This window comes from Mus caroli, chromosome 16, assembly GCF_900094665.2.
Source record: "Mus caroli chromosome 16, CAROLI_EIJ_v1.1, whole genome shotgun sequence".
Taxonomy (NCBI): Eukaryota; Metazoa; Chordata; class Mammalia; order Rodentia; family Muridae; genus Mus; species Mus caroli.
Window position 1 is genome coordinate 416,370 of NC_034585.1, and position 22,631 is coordinate 439,000.

The 22,631-nt window shown below is 40.4% G+C and overlaps 1 protein-coding gene across 2 annotated transcripts in view; it reads right to left on the reverse strand.

Moving 5' to 3' along the window:
• Crebbp (CREB binding protein) overlaps positions 1–22,631 on the reverse strand; it is a 129,746-nt gene that overhangs the window by 56,767 nt on the left and 50,348 nt on the right. For both annotated transcript variants that reach the window (XM_021184469.2, XM_029470633.1), the window contains exon 3: positions 11,691–11,867. In XM_021184469.2, coding sequence (XP_021040128.1) covers positions 11,691–11,867 — 177 coding nt within the window. The remainder of the gene's footprint in view (positions 1–11,690; positions 11,868–22,631) is intronic.

Genomic DNA, 22,631 nt, shown 5'->3' on the forward strand with positions numbered 1-22,631 from the left:
GAGTTACACCAACAGTCCAATATATGTATTCATTCCTTTGGCTAGTAAACCCACTTAACTCACTGCTAAGGAAGTAACCAAAGATACGCTACAATGTATAGGCAAAGTTAAGCATCACATTGATAAATGAAAAATTAGAAAAATATAAATACCTATCAAAGTTGGACTAAATAAATATTGCATCAGATCTATACTGAAACAGTACACAGCCATCAAAAATATGATCTCAAACAACCCTAGTCAAAGCACTATGGAGTATTAGAATGGCCTAGTCAGCTTTACCTAAATTCCTAAGAGACAAAAAATTAGAATACATCAAAAAATCTGGGCAGTGGAGCAAGGCGGTGGTGGCTCACGCCTTTAACCCCAGCACTTGGGAGGCAGAGGCAGGCAGATTTCTGAGTTTGAGGCCAGCCTGGTCTACAGAGTGAGTTCCAGGAGAGCCAGGGCTATACAGAGAAACCCTGTCTTGAACGCCCTCCTCCCTCCAAATTGTGGAAGTACACAATCCCAGCTCTTAGGGGGAGGGGAGTTGTGGGGGTGGGGGTGGGGAGGGAGGAGGATCTCTGTGAGTTCAGTCAGGGCAGCCAGCACTGTTACACAGAGAAACCTTGTCTTAGAGGAAAAACAACAACAACAAACCATAAAATTACTATTACTTAAGGCAACAATATTGAAGTAGAGTTGTAATTTTGTTTTGTTTTGTTTTTTGATCTTTCAAAATAGGTTTCCACCTTTGCCCTCCCCAGGGCTGGGATTAAAGACACCCACCACCACCACCCAGCTGACGTTTCAAGTTTTAACAAAAAGCTGCTAAAAGTATATTTGGAATCTAGTATTTAGCATAATAGATAGTATAAGGCCATTCAGTTTTCCTGTATTAACTTTTGAGTCTATATCTTTTCTGAGAAAAACCTTGACAAAAATTATCTAATAGTTCTATCACGGCAGAAAGAAGAAAGGGAGGGAGGGAGAGAAGGAGGGAGGGAGGAAGAAATTAGAGAACTAGAGCTGGGAAGAAGAGAGTTCAATGAGTAAGGCGTTGGGCATGGAGTTTGGATCCTCAGAGTCAACATAAAAAGCCAAGCAGGCATTGAAAGGCAGAGATGGAGCTTCTCAAAGCTACTAGAATTGGTGAGCTTCTCAAAGCTACTAGAATTGGTGAGCTCTGAGTTATACACACACACACATATATACATATATATATGTATGTATGTATATATATATATATATATATATATACATACACACACACACACACACACACAAAGGTAGAGAGTGATTAAGAAGGTAACAGACACTAACCTCTGGTCTCTATGTGCACATACACATACACACCCTATACATGTGTTCACATACATGAATATACACACAAAGATTAAAAAGGGAAAACAATGAAGAACTGACTATAAAAATTGGAAAAGTTCAGAGAAATTGCTCAATGGTTAAAAGCTTGCTCTGAGGAGCAAGCTGGACCCCAGCACCCAATAACAAACTTGGAGCTCCTGTAACCCCCAAGCTCTGTGGGAGATTAAAACAGCCAACAAAATGCAAGCAGGAGTTCCAGGTAAAGATTCTGACTCCAATCAATAAGCATAAAGGAAGTAACCTGACATCTTCTTCTGGACTCAATATGCACGCGTGTGTGCACCCATGCACATCTGTGCCTGCTCTCTCACACAAACAAATCCTTTTTTAAATGACAGTAGTTAACACAGAACCTCACAACTATTCAAGTGCAGAGACTGTTAGTGGAGTGGCCAGTCACACACATAGGACATATATATCATGTCATCTCCACAAGGTTCATGGAAGATGGGAGGGAAGACTGTAAGAGCCAGAGGCTGGGGAGGAACTGGACTTGACAGGACTGCTACACAAATCAACTCAGAGGCAATGCTTGTCAGCCAGTCAACACTCTAAAGTTCACATCTCACATACACTGTTGATGGCACCAGGTAGAATAGGTTTTCTTAAAGGATGTGGAAGGTCAACTATAGCCCTAGTGGGAATATATGATAGCACAAGTTGGAGTTGATTGATGATTAAAAATTATAAAAGAGGACACTAAGCGGAGGAGTTAGGAAGGGGTGAGTGAAAGGAATTATGGGGAAAAATGGTATGTCACACCAAGTCGAATGTGTCATTTGATAAACGTGCAAGGAAGTTAGTGCAGTATAAGAGCCACATTAGTTTGAAAAGTAAGCTACTGAGAAACATAAACAAAACTCACTGACCCCAACACATCAGGACACAGGTGGGCTTCACTAAAAACAACCATATGTCTTACACATTGTAGCAGATTCTCAGGTTTGACAGTTTGTTTTTTGTTTATTTTGAGACAGGGTCTGTCTATGTAGCCCTGGCTGGCCTGGAACTAACTATGTATACCAAGTTGGTCTCTAACTCAGAGCTCTATCTGCCTCTACCCCATGAGTGCTGGGGTTAATAGCATATACCATCTCAGCCTTATAGTAGTAGTTAGTTTTGTCAACTTGAAACAGTTCAGGACCAACTGGAAAGAGAATCTCAGTGAGGAAATTTAAAGAAAACTGACCTATAGGCATTTTATCTTTATTACATTAATTCAAGTGGGAAGAAGCGCCCACTGTGGATGTACTATTCCCTAAGTGAGCGGTGAGAGTGGAGAAGTGAGCTGAGCACAATCAATGTTTGCATGAATTTCTTGCTCTCTGCTCCCGATCATGTGCGTGATGCAACCAACGCCCTCTGTGACTTCTCTAACCTAGAATGGTGAGATAATGTAAACATATCCCCCACCTTGGTTTTTCAAGATAGTATTTCTCGCTATAGTCCTCACTGTCCTCCAACTCAGAGGTCCATTTGCCTAGTTCTGAGCAGCAATTTCTGTGAAGCATGGCCTCATGCTTTCTTTATTGCACTGTGCTGCTCTCTAGCATGATAATTAGTTATGAGGCTTATTCTTCTTCCATATTTTATTCTTATTGTGAAGATAAATTTTGGAAAACTAGCTAAAACATCAACTTAAACCTGTAAGTCCTTTGGAACTTTGTCTCTGTCGGTGATGGGTGAGGATTATTGCTTTCAGTTTTTTGACTAAGGCTTTTATACCTGTGATAAAATATTCATCTTATCTTCTAATACTTTCCTTTATAGGCTTACTTGTTAAAAACACTTTAACTCTTTGAGAATTAGTAACAGTATAGAATTTGATTACTTGAACATAAGTACAAATACCACTTTTACCACTTCCCAAGTGCTGGGATTAAAGGTATGAACTACCCCTGTTGGGCCATCTCTCTACACTTGCTTTTGTCATGGTACTTCATCAACACAACAGACAACAACACTAAAACATATGTGCTGTTGATCACCATAATTTAGTAGCCCATCAGTTATACCCACCAATCTATCAAACTGCCTTTACAGGCAAAATAGCTAATACTGGTATTCCTTGGTTCTTTAAAAAATTCTAATATGAATTTTTATTAGGATTATTAGGTTTAAGTTTTTTGTTTTTGTTTTGTTTTTTGGTTTTTTTTTTTTTTTTTTTGAGACTGGGTTTCACTGTATAACAGCCCTGGCTGTCCTGGAACTCCTTCTGTAGACCAGACTAGCCTCAAACTCACATAGATCCACCTGTCTACCTCCCTAGTGCTGGGATTAAAGACATGCACCCCACCACCACCACCACCACCTGTCTTGCTTAAGTTCTGAGTAATCACTCCAATCTCGTTTTCCTATGTACTCTATACTCTATTCTACTATAGCTCCTTAGCCTGTGGTGACAACCCCTTAAGAAACCAGGAAAGGGGATAACATTTGAAATGTAAATAAAGAAAATATGTAAAAAGAAGAAACCACATACCTAAGTTGGGTGCTGAGAACATCTGAAAGCAAGATGTTTCTGAACATTAAATGACCAAATGGTTAATTAAAAATCAATAAATACAGCAACAGTCCTGAGGCCTGCTTCACATTATATGACCTCACTGTAGCAACCTCACACCGAACACAAGATGTGCACTCCATATTGCACGTCCCAACATGCTGAGTCAACACCAGCAAATACTGTCTGGAAAACCTCAGGCTCAAGACTGCACATACGAACTTCTGTTCTTCAAGAAACAGAATCATTTAATTATAGAAAACAAAAACGTTGAATATTTCTCTTCAATCTTCTTCAGTAATAATGTATCAGAATGCATTTTATTTTATCTTATGTGCATGGGTGCTTTGCCTAGATATGTGTCTATGAACCACTTGTGTGCCTGGCACTTGAAGGGGCCCAGAGTTACATATGGTAATAAGCCGCTATTAGGGAATTGAACCCAGGGTCTTTTGAAAGAGCAATCAGTGCTTTTAAAATTTATCTCTTCACTTTCAGTGTATCAGAATGTTTGATTTTTAAAGCAGAGTCGCTGACAAGTTTCAACTTAAAAAAATTATCAAATTAAATCTTGGCTTGGGAATAGGACAGAATTTCCAAAATGTCCTCAATACATTTACCATTTTGCAGTATATTTACACAAAGCAGAATTTTCAGAACTGATTATAAAATCAAAATATCAACTTGAAAAAAAAATCACTGAAGATGCTCTAAACTCTGCAGACATACAGATATTAAAAAAAAAAACCAAACTTATCTTGCCATCTCTCATAGAAAGAACGTTATTTTCTAGTAAATGTTCAAGAATAGGCAAGGTCTTCAAAGAATTTCATGTCTCAAACATTGGTATTGCTTGCACTGATTCTTTTCAGGACCCTGAAACCACTGAGGATGCAAAGCTGAGGCCTAAAACAGGAAAGAAAGTGTTCATTAAATCTACACAGCTGTCAAGACCCAGCATCATGGCATATGCCTATTATCTCAATGCTCAGAAGCCTGAAGCAGGAATTGAAGGCTATCTTGGGCTACATAGTATGAACTGTCAACACAAAACCACCACAGCTATTAGCTAGAAGAAGAGATAATTATTCAAGAGACAATGAATATGAAGTGGTGAGATGGGAAAATACCTAAGCACACCTCCTATAGTCTCTAAGAAAAGATGCCCAACATTGTAACATGATTTTGCTATTTAAAAACTTGTTGGATGACAGTCAAGCCTGTCCTGGGATACACACGGCCTACAGGCTGCAGGTTGAACATGATTATACAAACATCTCCAAATTACTTAAACCAGATACAATGAAAATGTGAAATAAATAATTGTTATACCATACTGTTTGGAGAATGAAAACAAGAAAATTTTGTATGTAGTTCACACAGACACATGTGAGATTTATTGGATCCATGGATGTAGGCCAGTTGTATTCACAGAGGAGACGCAGGCCTCCATGCAGCTTTTGACTGTTAAACCCGGTCCTTCCTAATGCCCAATTCATTAACCAGACCCAAGAGAAAGAAAACAAAAACAGCAAATAAAAGCTGAAGTAAGTAAGGCAAGTCCATTCCACAGGGCACAGCTGGCCACTTGGCCAACATTGTAGTGAATAATGGCTGTCATACACTTTATTTAGATTGGCTCTTATACTAAAGGCACACACATATAACTGCAGATTCTAATAAAAAAGGACTACTCAGCCATCATCTATTTGAGAAGTATCTGAATTTCATCAAAGGGGCTTAGGCACCATAAGCTGGGAAACTAATCAAGAAACACAATGAAGTTTCAGAGTGACCACAGAAACAAATTCCTAGCCTTTTTTTCCTGGAGGATTCTGAATCTGGTAGAGGCTCAAGAACGTCCCATCATCAGCATGCACACTGAGATGCACAGCTACTTCCTGAAGCCCAGGACATATGGCAAGAAAGTCCAGTATGCATGGCTTACTACCCAGATGCTGCCAGTATCGCTGTTGTGTTTTGACAGGTCAGTGCTAGAAACTCTCCTCTGTCTGAAATTCCTCTGAACAGCCACATTTTCCTCCCATTTAGAGATAGCTGTCTATCAGCAGCTGTCTGGGTCCTGTCCAAACCTCTACCTCAAAATTTTAACATACAATCAAAACAAAGTATAACATCATTCTCATGAGCAATTTTAAGTAAGCTAAGTAAAGGAGCACACCAGATGACTCTCCTACCGCACATCCTTAAGAATGCTGATATCTCTAGTGTTGTTTTTTATTTGAAAAAACTACATATAGGAACTTCCTATCAGAAAGTAACCCCACAGAGACCTGCTAGGCCATGGAGATGAAAATTCTTTATTTCTTAAACATTCTTTGCCTAAGACAACTCCTACTTCTATGAAAATGGCTGCAAACCCAATCCAAAGCTTACGGCAAAATGTCACCAGGAATCAAGTGTTGTTCTTGTAAATGGAGAGCCACTCACTGTTCCTGGGCTAGAGAGATGGCTTAGTGGTTAAGAGCACTGACTATTCTTCCAGAGGTCCTGAGTTTAATTTCCAGCAACCACATGGTGGCTCACAACCATCTGCAATGGGATCTGATGCCCTCTTCTGGTGTGTCTGAAGAGAGGGACAGTGTACTCATATAAAAAAAAAACAAAAACAAAAAAGCAAAACAAAACAAAACAAACCCCACCTCACCACTCTTGTGCACACATTTCTCTTCAGGGAAGGTTCCCACATACTTCAAAACCAATACAGATAGGCAACATACTCTTCACCTCTGACAAAGCATTTCTCTTCCTTTATCAATAAATTGTAAGTAATTTAAAAATCTTTAGACCCACATAAAATGTCCTAGAACATTATACAATATATTTAATAATTATTTCAATCTTATTAGTTTATAAACATGTAAAGCAGTATACATACTGTAATTAAATTTAATGTGTGAGTAAGTCTAATATGCATTCCTGATTTTAGAACTTATCTTTCTGCAGAGAAAGATATGCAAAATACCTCTGAGAATCATAAAATGGTAAGACTTTACTAACAAAAGTCTATATAGAGACCATATATTTTTTATTATTTTATTTTTATTTAAAAAAACAGAAGCAGAGTTACAATGAGAAATATCTGAAAGTTTAAGAACATGCCTATTTTCTCTTGAATATATCCTCAAAAATAGACACTACCACATGTCTACTAGGGTTTCTGGTTTCTAACACTTTGTAGCTCCCAACACCAAAGCACTGGGAGTCACAAGAGAGGTAATCACAAGGTTTTCAAACATGGAAGTCACACCCATTTATCAGCACAGGATGGACCATTTTATGCTGCTTTTCCTGTCCTAATGATGCTCTTTAGCCTTTTAATCTCAGCTGACACCAAATCCACACTCCAAAAGTCCCTTCTCTACTTGTAGTGAATTACCCCTATCATCTCCTACATCAGCTTTTTTTCCTTCTCTCTAGCTGGAGATCTATCTGTTGCTCTTCCTGGGTCACATCATAAAGTTGTCTCTATACTGCCAGTGATTCCAAGATGGCCAGCAGTTCCCCTATTCATTCATACCACCCACTTACTTGCCATCCTCTCTTGGGATGCAGAGTTCAGTCACTTGCACCTACACCTTTGTTCCCTCCCTCAAATCTGCTCCTCTTCCAGCTCTGTAAAGGACACCTTTCTCAGGTGTTTTCTACCAGGACCTTTTCAGTAGATAATCTACCTAAGTGACAACCTTGTTTTCTCTCATAACCCACTGTGACTAACCATATCCAGGCCACTAGCACCTCCACAAAGTAGCTGGGGGTGGGGGGTGGAGGAGAGGGTGCCTTTGAATGACTTCAAAAAGAAAAACAAGCCGGGTGTGGTGGTGCACACCTTTAATCCCGGCACTCGGGAGGCAGAGGCAGGCAGATTTCTGAGTTCGAGGCCAGCCTGGTCTACAAAGTGAGCTCCAGGACAGCCAGAGCTATACAGAGAAACCTTGTCTCGAAAAACCATTAAAAGACAAAAAACAACAACAACAAAAAACCAAAAAACAAAAACTGCAGCTTATTTCCCTGTAAGCTGACAGCTCTCTTTCCACTCAAGATCCCTACCTAAACTCTAGCTTTTTAAAAAATATATATGTATTTTTTTTTATTTATGTGCCTGTTTTTGCCTGCATGTATGTCTGCCACTACATACATGCCTGGTGCTCATTGAGGCCAGGAAGAGGACATGAAATCCCCTGGAACTGGGGTTACAGATGCTTGTGAGTCACTGTGAGGGTGATAGGAATTAAAACTCAATACGGAGAAAGAATAGCCAATGCTCTTAACTGCTGAGCTATTTCTCCACACCAACTGCAAGATGACTTTTTCCTAGTTGGCCCTTCCTAATAAGAGTCATCATTCAAAAGTACTAGCTTTTGCAAAATCTATCACCCTGTGGGTTGTGACCCCTTTGAGGTGATCCAATGACCCTTTCATAAAGGTCACCTAAGACCATCTTTAGTAGCAAAATTATAGTTATGAAGTACCAATGAAATAATTTTATGGCTGGGGGTTCACCACAGCATGAGAACTGTATTACAGGGTCATTGCATTAGGAAGGATGACAACCATTGCTGTAGAGTCTCTGTGGCATCATCTTCAAATCTCCTTGCCTTGATGAGGCCTTTTCTGATGCTTCCACCTAAGAAGGTCTTTGTGTCCATCTCAACTACTGCATGGTACACAGGCAATTGAGGCAATTTTTTATACTGAAGAGCAAAACTCACCTTCTCTCACAACTGCCCTCTAGGCTCCCATACCTAAGCCCATTGCAGGCCACAGCAAACATGTCAAACAAAAGAAATAGGTCTCAACACGAGACAGAAATGCTGAAGCCAAGCAAGAAGAGAAAAAAAGAGTCCCCTGCTTGGTCCAAGACTATGAGGCTTCAGTTACCCAATGAAGATCTTAACCTGCATTATCTGGCATCAGTGTCCCTAACCTGAACTGTTTGGTACCAAAGTCAATCAACTCCTAAAAAACTCTTGTGCTGGCTATTTTTTTTAATCAACTTTTAGACAAGCTTAGGTCATTCTGATAAGAGGGAACCTTCACTGAGAAAATACCTCTACAAGACTGGCCTGTAGGTAATTCTGTGGGGCCATCTTCTTGATTAATGACTGATGTGAAAGGGTTCAGCTCCATTACAGGTGATGCCTATAGGTGGACCTGAGTTGCTATTTTTTAAAAAAAGCACACTGAGCAAGCCACAAGGAATAAGCCAATAAGCAGCATTCTTCCATGATCTCTGCTTCTCTCAATAACAGACAGTGATGTGGAAATGTAAGCCTTTTCTCCCCAAGTTGCTTTTGATCCTTTATTACTGAAATAAGAAATCAACCAAAACAACTATCAAAGTATATTTCTTCTCATCTCCCCAAAAAAGGGAGAAGGACATTATGTTCAGGGCATCATATTTTCCTTTTTTAATGTAATAGATCTATTTTTTATAACAATGTTTCCTTGCCATGTGAAAATCTGTCATCTTAATACACCAGATATAATAGAGAAATTCAAGAAAGATCACAAAACACAGTCAAGAAACTGCAAACAAACTGTGCAAGCACAGGCTAGGAAAGCCACTCCCAGGGAACTCAGGGCTGCTAAAACATCTAGGTATATAATTAAAAAGGAAGCCACATAGCCATGAACAAGCAAGACTCCCCCAGAACCTTAATTTTCTCACCATCAAATGGGACCTGCTGATGATACCTCAAGAAGTCACAGCAGGAATAAAGTAAAGACACTTGCAGCCTGTGCCTTGACCCCTTTAATCAGCCCTACCTCTATGTTCCACTAAGGGCTTTTCCTCATGAGCACATGGCGTGGACATGGCCTGGCCCACTCTGTACCTCCAGAATAAACAATACAAGCAGCAAAGGACCTAGTTTACTTCCCAAAGGCATCTATGAATCTTTCTCTAAACATGACCTTTATAAGAAAGGTGGCCTGAGTGAGCACTACAGCTTCTGTAGACAAAAAAGCTTTACTATGAAGGTTTACTATGGTTTTGAGGGGGGTTAAGGAACAGTGTTGACTGAATTCTTCCAAAATCCCAGAAAACAAACAAAGGAATGAGACATACTGCTATTGTTCCTCCTGACCACTCTTCAAAGCAAGGGTTCCCAATAGGAAAAGCTGTACCCCAAAGAGCCTAGTCCTTTAGTGCCTGAAGATACTGGGTTGTAACAGCCAGGACGGAGGAAGGACTTTGGATAGTGGGCCAGGGTTATTGCCAAACATTACCAAGGTTCTAGGTGGCCTTGTGTGAGAACACTGACCACTGCTGAGGCTGCAAGGAGCCCTGCTCAAGTCCTGAAAGGAGAAGGCCAGGCCCTCTGCCTAGTCCCTCTGTGCAACCCTCGTCCATACTACACTTAGCAAGTTGAGGTCTCCAAAGTAGCAGCCAAGGCTAGCAGAGGAAGCTGGAGTACAGGAATTTTAACATTCTGGAATTAATAGTGTAGAAAGGAACTTAAGAAGCCAGAGAGAAATTTAAAAGTAGAAAGGGAGGAAAACATTGTCAGGGATTCCTGTGTATAAAACAGAGAACATCATGGAAAAATAGAATTTTTTTCCCCCTAAAGTCTAAATGTGTGCCTAGCTACCAAGGAGGCACAGGTAATGCAGCTGGCCTTGGAGTTCATGCCACTGTCTTTGCAGGGAGAATTGAAAACAAAGCATGAGAGAGGGAGGCCAGGCAGTATATAAGCTGACTCTAAGGTCCCAGAGGCTAAGACTGTGTCCACAACCCTGGCAACCAAAAGTTAATGAAAGGAAGCTAGCAGAGTAGGAGAGCTAAGGGGACTGTCCTAATAACAAAGAACAGGAAATCATCAGTGGTTCTGAAAATAGGCAGATTTTACAGCTTTAAAAGGGGTGGGGGCTGTTGTCTTCCCAGGACATCTCACTGTTCCCATTTTCTGATTGTACACTAATGGAGAAAAGGCCTCACTCAACACTTGCCTGAGAACACTGCATGCTGTAAACTCTGTCATTCTCTTCGCCTTGGCACATACTAAGGTTAGAGAAGATCTTACAGAGGGGGAGGGAGGAGATAGAGAATACTCAGGAATTCTTCTACTAGTATTTCAAAATGACAAGTTTTTCCATGTTAAAAGACAACTTTCTAAAGAGCATGGTCAGTTTTCACTAAACCTTGCCAAGTCATTTTACTGTACAAGTACATGGAAGTATGGAGGGGCCACTGTCACCAACAAACGTAAGGAAGAGAAGTGGTTGAGAGGTTAACCAGCCACCACCTGCATACGATGCCTTCAATGTTCTAAATTAACAGATTCTATTCTGGGAAGAAAGAGACACTCACTCGCATTGGCTTGTTAGGTTAGAGATTTCATATACAATTTCTGTTATAGCTTGGGAACTCTTAAGAATGATGATATGTAATCATCTATCAAGTCAGACCTAATACCGTCTCATCAGTACAAAATAATTCTTGAATACAAAAACATAGTCTTTTAACTGCAACACAAATCAAACTTCTACTGACAGCTTCAACCCACTAACAACAAGTAAGCCAGTATTGTTGATATTCATAAATTTGGAAAGAACGGTAAAATAATTCACGTGTATAACTCTCACCATCAACAAAGGGAATCTGGGAGGAGCAGCTAAATCAGCCTTCCCTGCCCTTCTTGTTGCTAGCTCATAACATTTAGAGAGCTCTTAGGAGGTGGGTTCTGATGCTATCACCAATGCACACCCAGTTACAGCTTTTCACTGTGAGCACCATAAATCCATATGCCAAAGCACCCACCAAACCCCTCAGTACAGAAAACAAAGGGCAACTTACCATATTTGGCACAGTGGTGACTGAAGTATTCTTGATATCTGTAGGAAAAGCAGGCAAACTATTGACCATGCTCTGTTTGCTGGCTAACTGGGGGTTCACTCCAGTGGCTCCCATCTGCTGCCCTCCAGTTTGACTAAAGGGTTGTCCAAATGGACTTGTGGTACCAGTCATTCCCATCTGAAACAAAAACAGGAACCATCAACTGTCATGACACAATCATACATGAAAAACAGACTTTAGAAGTGCTTGTCTGACCCAATGATGCCAAGGTGTAACCTCCCTCCAGTTATAAATGAAAGCTTCATTGTCAAGAGTTCCTTAGAACTGTGAAAGGACAAGTTTCACTCAATAACTTAATGCTACAGACAGAAGGCTAATAAAGTGGCTTAAAGACTAGATCATCCCTGTCTGAACTACCATCACAGAAGAGGCAACACTTTTTCCTCCTCACGTTGGCCAAAGCCCTGCCCTGTCCTGCACTAGTCCTACACAGCAAAGGCTCTGAGATAAAGACCATTGGGAACTTTTTCAGCTAATATTTAATTACTCTACAAGTGCTTTTATTCTCTCAGGGGTCTTGATCAGATTTCAAGGGGGTAATATGATGGTTGGAAACACTCTGATAGGTTTCTTTAGAAAATTTCTTTCTTCCCTCTCCCCCCACTTTTCTCTTCTCCCATTACCAACAGCCTTTTCCCTTTGGTTGTGAGACTAGATTTTAACAGCTGAGTCAGCCCTCTGGCTCAATTTTTGTTTTGTTTTGTGTTTTTTAGACAGAATTCTCTATGTAGCACTGGCTCTCCTAGTACTCACTCTGTAGATCAGGCTGTCCTCAAACTCAAAGGGGGCCTCTGCTCCCTGCCCCCAAGTGCTGGGATTAAAGGCATGTGCGTAAAATACCCAGCTTTCTTTCTTTCTTTTTAAACTACTAAAATATAGTCTATCTGTGTTGTTTAGACTGGCTTTGAACTCATGATCCTCCCATCTCAGCCTGTGTGTACTATCACATTCCACTTTCTTCAGGAAATTCCATCTTTTCTCCTTGGCAAGTTGACAGTTTCAGCATGGCTTCAATTCCCAAAAGGTAAGAATCATGGACAAAGTCTAAGATCATGGACAGCAAGTTACAGATACCCAGTTCAAAGGAACTCATTTTGAAAGCTAGTAGATTCCTATCCTGAGTCTGTAACAAAAAGATACCCAGACTAACCAAGGATGCCAGACCTTGAGTATCTGGCACCATGCTCATTTCCCACACCAGCCTGTGCTCAGTCAGATCAGAGCCAGTAATTAAAGTTTTAAGGCCAAAGAAATGGACATATGCCTCCAAGGGCTACCACAGCTCGTCTCACTGTAGTTTGTCCCATCTTAAAAGGAGTGACAGATCAGATAGAAAGCAATGGACACAGCTGTGGATTTAGGGAAAAAAAAATCCACTTTTAGAGTGTCTAGATTTCTAGATTTTTAATTCTCTATCTATTCTCTGTTGATGAAATCAAATTATCTATGGTCCCAAGTCTAAGCTTAGCACGCTGCTTAGCACCAGTACTCAAAACTCAAACAATAAAATTAAGATGTCTAAATCCAATTACTGATAAAACCCACTTAGTCCTTTTAACTTCCTAACAGTTACTTATTAATAAGCTAATTAACTTAGCTTTATTCTCAACTCAAGTTTTATCAGATTTAGTTTAAATCTGCTACTGAAACTGAGTAAAGTCCAAAGCAAAAAAGTAACTTTCAGTGACTGTGAGATTTATTTGTAAACAAAATAAAACATGTAGAATGTTAATATTCTCATTTATCAGTAGCCCACACAGGAAAGTGTGCTTTTACTGCTGTTCTTCCAAACAGAGCCCCTTCAAGTACTTAATTCAAGTCCAATCTCAGAAAAGTTCATTACAGTAGAATCCCCAAACAATAACAAAACCTCTCATAAAGTAGTATCTATGAAATCACAGCTCTGTCCACTTGCCAGGAAAAAGCACTGTGATCATGTGTGCCAGTCAGTCATTCAAGAATCTGCTTATCTGGTAATGTCTCTCTTTACTAAGAATAAAAACATGTTAACTGCAGCCCCAACGAGTAAAGAGTGAGCACAACGGGGAAGGTGCTAGACCTGAACCTACACAGTCGAGGTAGGAGGCCACAGAGAACCCTATACAAACTTTGCTCACTGACCCAAGGGCATTTGTGGCAAACCAGCAATTATCTAGTCACCAGGCTGCTCAGGTCTTAGGCTGCACAACATGGTCAACTGACAGCACCCAACCAAACAGATGATGGAAAGCACAGAGCACTATTCAACTCCAGAGATACCTGCCATCATAGTACTTACGCTCATCCATGCTGAGTCTCACTCGGTCACAAAGCCACAAACATTTATTTGTCTTACACTGAAGGTGCTTAGTGTTTACGGGGGCAACTAAATAACCACTCTAAGAAGCCTCCAGGAACAAAAGCTTAAAATCACTGTGGAGAAAGTAAGCCACTGAAGCCCGAGCACAACAGCACAAATCTGGGGCACACTGGGAGAAGCAGCTGTCCTCTTTCCATCTTCTAGAGTTTGGAAGCAGACTCGAGAAGGTGATGACTGCAAAAGCACTAAGGGGTCTGAATTCAGATCTGCAGCACCAATGTAAAACTGGGCACAGTAACATGCATCTGTAAGCCATACCCACATCAACACATACATATACATGCACACAAATAATAATAATAAACAATATAAAATAATAAACTCTCAAGGTTCTCAATTACCAAATAGTAATCAACTGGTAGTTCACCTTGATTTTTTACAGGATGGCAGTTTTGTGTTTGATGACAACAGTCAGTCTCTGGCCATATATGCAGCAAATGTTCTCTACCTTACCTCCTATGTCAACAAACCTTGGGCTTTGGTGCAAGATCCTAACCTAGACATCTCCCCCCAAAACCAAACAAGCCTAGGCACCCAAATACTGACCCATTAGTGGGTACCTCTGGTTGCAAAAGCTTCCTCAGTTTGCTTTAATGGAAAACAAATACTATTTTCTACTTATGATAGAACAGCTACTGAAATATTAAAACAAGTTTTGAGATCCAAAAGAGCACAAAGATTCTCTCCACTACACTAAGAGAGCATCCTAGTTCCTCTTGGATTCACTCAACTTCCTCTCCCAACTCAGCAAGCAAGATCCAAATCAAAAAGATAATTAACATACATCTCAACCATCAAAACGTTAAGACAGAGAAATCTAAAAAACTAAAGGGCTTAAGGCACAATGACACTGATATTTGGAAAGGCTGAGTCAAAAGATACAGGTGGCCCACTGCAAATGAGGCCCCTTTCCCAGGTAGACTTTACAGTAGCAGTATAGAACTGATCTGCCTTCTTGCTCCTCTGTAGAATGGAAACACAGAGAGGCATTTTCTCCACAATAAAGTCACATTAGTGGTAGGGTGGCTCCTCTTCCAGAAGAGCTCCCACACTACACTGGGCTGAAACAATGGGCAGGCACAACTTAAATCATCAGTAGGACCAGGACAGAGGAGTCTGTCCTGTTTTGTGTGGTGGTGTTTTTTGTTTGTTTTGAGGGTACACATGCATTATTAAATTCTCAAAGGAAGTCCAATAGGATTCTCAAGAGCTCCTCAGAGTGGATATTGCTTGCCTGTGAGAAAATGAGTTCAAGCTAAAACAACCTCATGCCTCATGTAAGAGTTTTATTGCACAGATAACCAACCACTCATGAAGCCAACCATGCCACAACAAATGAACTCTGACCGTAATTTCCAGATGACTACTCAGGATAAATACTCAAAGTAGGGTCCAACTCCAGTGAAATGCCACATAGATATGACCGAAGCTACACATTGGATGAGATGGGCCATGTGACCAGCAGGAGGAAGGGAAAGACAGAAAGACAAGGAGATACATGCTGTCATGTAGGAGCTCATAAGGACTCAGCAGGGCTATGGAATGTTTCCTGTGACTACAAGTATGATATAATTTCAGAAAGGCAAGTTCGTTTTTTAAAAAATGGACTTCAGTTTTCCTCATAATTTTATATACATTTAAAACCATATAGCAGAACACTTTTTTTTTATTTTTAATATTTTTATTACATATTTTCCTCAATTACATTTCCAATGCTATCCCAAAAGTCCCCCATAGCGCCCCCCACTTCCCTACCCACCCATTCCCATTCTTTTGGCCCTGGCATTCCCCTATATTGGGGCATATAAAGTTTGCAAGTCCAATGGGCCTCTCTTTCCATTGATGGCCGACTAGGCCATCTTTCGATACATATGCAGCTAGAGACAAGAGCTCCGGGGTTCTGGTTAGTACATCATGTTGTTCCAACAATAGGGTTGCAGATCCCTTTAGCTCCTTGGGTACTTTCTCTAGCTTCTCCATTGGGAGCCCTGTGATACATCCAATAGCTGACTGTGAACATCCACTCCTGTGTTTGCTAGGCCCCGGCATCGTCTCACAAGAGACAGCTATATTTGGGTCCTTTCAGCAAAATCTTGCTAGTGTATGCAATGGTGTCAGCGTTTAGAAGCTGATTATGGGATGGATCCCTGGATACGGCAGTCTCTAAATGGTCCATCCTTACATCACAGCTACGAACTTTGTCTCTGTAACTCCTTCCCTGGGTGTTTTGTTCCCAATTCTAAGAAGGTGCACAGTGTCCACACTTTGGTCTTCATTCTTCTTGAGTTTCATGCGTTTAGCAAATTGTATCTTATATCTTGGGTATCCTAAGTTTTGGGCTAATATCCACTTATCAGTGAATACATATTGTGTGAGTTCTTTTGTGATTGTGTTACATAGCAGAACACTTGAAGGAAGTGTGACAGAAAATAACCAGAAAAGCAAGTACGGCTTTCAGCAATAAACTAACTTTGACTTCACAGACAAGCAAAGGAATGCCTAAAAACTACAGGAACATTAGAACTCAGCTCAAGACTTCACTCTAAGTGTCATATGCCCAATTCAGAGACACTGTCCTACACCATGAAGCCTGTCACCTCCCTAATGCATAGTAACTACATCTTCTAAGTACACCAGACTGAAATGAGTACCACTGCACAGAGACCCTGGCAAACTATAGCCAGTGAGATAATGGCAGTATGCCTAATTTTAAGGGCACAACAAATCTTATTAGTACACACCCCCCAAATAAGATGTCATTTATAGAGGTGGTAATTCCTCTGAGCCAAGCCAGTGAGCTTTGGGTATTACCGTGGTCTGAATGATGGCTTTGCCACCTACTGTGTGTGTGAGACCTTCTATACTCTGATATACAATGGAGATGAAAACACCTCCTCTAAGGGCTGTGTGAGTATTTAAAAAAAAAAATCACATTTATGAAGCATTCCAAATCAGAGCTGCCATAAAGAAAGTCCACGAATGCTTGCTTCCTCTACCCTCATGAGTATTCTAAGGCTTTGGGGGTCAAATTACACTAAATATGATTTCTTTCCAAGGGTTATCTACAAAAATAATGAAATAAAAACAGTTCTGAGAATGTCTGATAATATGTAGCAGCTTACACTCAAGCTGGCAGATCGAGGACAGCTGAGATCACTGCATCTGATTATGAGCTGTGTTCTGATAACTATGAAATTCATTAGGATGAAAGCAAGCACTCAAGGCTCACTAACTATACAGATATTGTGAAGAGACAATTATTTTCAAGCTATCCCAGTAAATCAAATATTTTCAACTTAAAAACTTTGTTTATAGGGAACTGGAGAAGTAGCTCAAGGGTTAAGAGCACTGGCTGCTCGTCCTGAGGACCTGAGTTCAATTCCCAGTACCCACCCACATGGCAGCTTACAACTGTTTGCAACTTGAGTTCCAGGGAATTGATACCCCTCACATAGACATACATGCAGGCAAAACACTAATGCACATGAAATAAAAATAAATTATTAAAAAAAAACTTTGTTCATTCCGAGCTTAAAATGAATTAAGAAGCAACAACTTAAAATGAATTATTAAGCAACTTCAAATGAATTAAGAAGCAACAATGGCTTATGGCATTCAACACTGTTGGTCCCAGAATCTGGGAAGCTGAGGCAGGAGAAATCTGTGACTAAGCAATATAGAAGACTGTCTCAAGAAAAATAAAATTATCATAAGCAGTATGACCAGGATATACTCGTATAATGCACATGAACTGGAATATGAACCAAACTTCAACAAGAACAAAAACACTCATGAACAACAACAAAAAAAAACAGCGTGCTTCCTGCTCCAATGTAGGTCACATACACAACTGCTCACCTGGTGTACTTCAGTCTAGCCTGACAGGTGAGTCAAGCAGGAACTTTCAGTCTTTCTCTATGTAGTAGACTACACATAAAACCAAAGATTTATATAAGGTATCTACAAACAATATGATCTAACAAATATAAAAAAACCAAAAATGTAAATAATTTAAGTACCAGAAATATTCATTCTTTCTGAAGAAAAAATGAACCATTACTAGCCTAGACTATGGCTGGATCATTTGCAAAGCCAAAGTTCTCTCTCTTGGCAACCCACCATTGTTGGAAAAAAGCCAAGAAGAGCAGTTTTCATGGAAAAGCTTGGCTGTATTCAGTCATCAGCTATCACCCACTTGTTCTTGGAATCCTTCCAGTACCTCTACTTGATGAATGGAAGTTAAGGGATATATACCAGTAATGACAATACTATACAATGTTGTTGGCAACATTTACCAACCAGATCATACCTGAAAAGCAAAAACCTAGGTGGGCTGACCACTGTGGTAGCTCTGAGGAAGACACAGCCCTAGATCTGAGCACTTCCTGTCATCAGTAAACCTTCCTTGCAAAATTGTTTCAAGCCCCTCTCATGCTTCCTCTTGAATAAGACTTCTTTTAAGGCACTGGGAGAGAAGCCAGTAGTCTAATATTAGTGCTATGCCTCAGCAGGCCAAGACCTTTGGAGACACCATCTCTACATGGTGCAATTGATATTAATTCACAAGCAAAGCCCTGGGCTGGGGGCAGTAGGAGATTTGTTTCTAATTCTGCTCTGAACTAGCCACATGGCAGGAATGAACCTCTTGCCTCCAACCTTAATTTTTTCATGTATAAAACAGGAACACACTGGGCAGTGGTGGTGCACACCTTTAATCCCAGCACTGGGAGGCAGAGTCAGGCAGATTTCTGAGTTCAAGGCCAGCCTCGTCTACAGAGTGAGTTCCAGGACAGCTAGGGCTATACATAGAAACTTAGTCTAGAAACAAAACAAAAACAAAACAACCCAAACAAACAAACCCAGGAACACTCAAATGATCATAATGGAACCTTCACGGTTCTTTCTAAGTCATGTCCATTTTTAGTCTCAATCAGTACTTAATTTATATGACAAGTTTTACTGATAGGAGATGTAGGTATTTACAGTGGGAAACCATTTGGAATTTCAATATGGGGGGCCTGAAAGGGCCTTATATCAGTGATACTCTCCATGTGGCCAAAGGCCATTTCAAAAGATCATATAGGGTACATCCTACTATCTGCACAGCACAGGAATCAAGCATCCAAGCTTCATGCTCTCTGTACTCTTGTCCAGAGTTAACTTACAAAAAGTATGATGGAGTATAAGACTATCTAAAAGGGACAACAGAATGTAAGTGGATTGCTGTCTTAGTCAGGGTTTCTATTCCTGCACAAACATGACCAAGATGCAAGTTGGGGAGGAAAGGGTTTATTCAGGAAAGGGTTTATTCAGCTTACACTTCCCTATTGCTGTTCATCACCAAGGAAGTCAGGACGGGAACTCAAGCAGGTCAGGATACAGGAGCTGATGCAGAGGCCATGGAGGGATGTTTCTTACTGGCTTGCTTCCTCTGGCTTGCTCAGCCTGCTCTCTTACAGAACCCAAGACTATCAGCCCAGAGATGGTCCCACCCACAAGGGGACCTCCCACGTTGATCACTAATTGAGAAAATGCCTTACAGCAAGATCTCATTTTCTCAACTGCAGCTCCTTTCTCTGTGATAACTCCAGCTTGTGTCTAGTTAACACAAAACCAGTCAGTAAAACTGACCCCTTATCAATTTGACACACAAACACATCACTATTAAGCCTTAACCCTTACTTTCTTATTCATACCCAAGATCTAAATAACTTTAAAAGTCCCACAGCTTTTGCAAATTCTTACATATTAAATTTCAATCCCTTTAAAATACCCAATCTCTTTTAAAATTCAAAGTCTTTTTACAATTAAAAGTCTCTGTAGGCTCCACTAAAATACTTTCTTCCTTTAAGAGGGAAAAATATCAGGGCACAGTCACAGTCAAAATCAAAATCAAACTCCAACCGTCCAATGTCAGGTCCATTCATGATCTTATGGGCTCCTCCACTGGCTTGGGTCACTTCTCCAGCCCTGCCCTTTGTAACACACATCTTGTCTTCTAGGCTCCAGCTGTCCGTACTCCACTGCTGCTGCTGTTCTTGGTGGTCATCTCATGGTATTGGCATCTCCAAAACACTGCTGTGCTTCCGCTGCAACTAGGCTTCACCAATAGCCTCTCATAGGCTCTCTTCATGGTTCCAAGCCTCAACTCCTTTGCATGACCCCTTCAGTCCTGGGCCATCAATTGTACCTGAGACTGCGCCTTCACCAATGGTCTTCTGTGGTCTTTCACAGTGCCAAGCCTCAGCTGCTCTTCATGACACTTTCATGCCTTCAAAACCAGTACCACCTGGGTAACTCTTACACATTACCAAGCACAGCCAAAGCACAAGGTACAACCTTGGCTATCTCTGGAACACAGCCTCTGTGCTCTCAGAAAACACTTCCCAGAAGATGTCACCTCAGTGATGCTGGTCTCTTCTTAATCACCGCTAATTTCTTAGATCCAGCTAACCAGTAAAACAAAGTCCCAGTAACACAAAGGTTCCCTTTAGTGGTTCTGGCATCTTGCTAATCACAGCTGATTCTTCAGCCCCAGCTAACCAAAACCACAGAATCTTAACAATCAAACTAGCAATGGCCCTGAAAAATGTCTTTAATATTCCCTCTGAAATTTCACAAGCCAGGCCTCCATCGTCTGCACTGTTCTCAACATTATCTTCCAAGCTCCTATCCAACATCCCACAGAGCTCTTAACACCGAATGGATCTTTTAGTCCAAGTTCCAAAGTCCTTTCACAGTCCTTCCTAAAACATGCTCAGGTTGTCACAGGAATACCCCACTATGCTACGCAGCTCAGAGACCAAACTCAGGTTAGCCGGTTTGCATGGCAAGAACTTTCTGAGCTGTCTCAACAGTCCCAGTTTTTCTCTTTTAAAACTTCTGTATTCTTTAAAATACCTACTAGAAACATTATTTTATAAGGAGAAATTGTTCTTTAAAGTCATTTCTACTCAAATATTGTGACTGCCTGAAATGGCATGATGACCCACTGTTTGGCAGCACAATATTTAAAATATTAGCTGAAGCTATCATTAGTACTTAATACAACTAAGTAAACCAAACTCATTCATTATGGTTCAGAGATTACATGGTTATAAACTGTCGCACCTGGCCTTAATGTATTTTAATGCGACTAGAAAAATATCTGAATGAATGAGACTTGGCCATCATTATCAGATCTTTACCACTGGAATGGAGAAAAGGAGGAAAAACAGAACTAAGTACGAGTAATCAGGACACCAAAGGCTGTATGCTGCTCAGTTTATTGCTTCAGCAATCACATGTTGGCTCTGGGTACAACAAAGGTACAATTATACCTGCTATTTGAACTCTGGTTCAATTCTGGCAGCCAGAGACGCTGCTTCATTAGGAATGTTTTGGTACCTAAGCTTTGGAGAGCTTAAGCAAGAAACCAGAGTGGCATTTACCTGAAAATACTTAGTCCCAAGTTCAACCACCCAGGTGTCATTACCATCATTAAGCACTAACTAACAAACAAAACCCAGCTTCTCTAAGGAGCAGACTCTTCCAGCAATGAGACTATAGATCTGATCTCTATAGCCCAGCCCACCTGCTACTGAGCTCAGCTGCGATCATACACACATTACCAAGAAGGAAGTATCTACTAGTTATTTTTCAGAAGGTACTATAGAGTGGTAAAGGAACTGCTGCTATCCTAACTACAGAACACTTACGATTTTTCAAAAGTCCCCCAAAAGAATGACATTCTTATCCTTAAATATGTAGTATACAAAAATGTATACCTCCAGAAGTTTTATATCACTATTTGTAGAAAAATATTCTCACTTCCTAAAAAGAAAATGTCACCAATATAAAATTCCTGGTTTTTACAAGGAAAGTCAAAATATTCTAAATGTTTCTCTCATAATATTCTAGAAGAGTTTAAAACTTTCTCTGCCCACAGCCAAACAGAAGAAGATTTCTACATGACAGAATACACATTACACAGGTAAGGTAGATAATCAAATCTGTTTGAAGTTAAGTTTACTATATTAATCCTGCCAATCCATGAGCATGGGAGATCTTACCATCTTCTGAGAGCTTCTTCAATTTCTTTCTTCAGAGACTTGTAGTTCTTATCATACAGATCTTTCACTTCTTTAGTAAGAGTCACACCAAGGTATTTTATATTATTTGTGACTATTGTGAAGGGTGTTGTTTCCCTAATTTCTTTCTCGTCCTTTGAGTAGAGAAAGGCCATTGATTTGTTTGAATTAATTTTATATCCAGCTACTGCACTGAAGCGGTTTATCAGGTTTAGGAGGTCTCTGGTGGAATTTTTGGGGTAACTTATACTATCATATCATCTGCAAATAGTGATATTTTGACTTCTTCCTTTCCAATTTGTATCCCCTAGATCTCCTTTTGTTGTCGAATTGCTCTGGCTAGAACTTCAAGTACTATATTGAATAGGTAGGGAGAAAGTGGGCAGCCTTGTCTAGTCCCTGATTTTAGTGGGATTGCTTCGAGTTTCTCTCCATTTAGTTTGACCTTGGCTA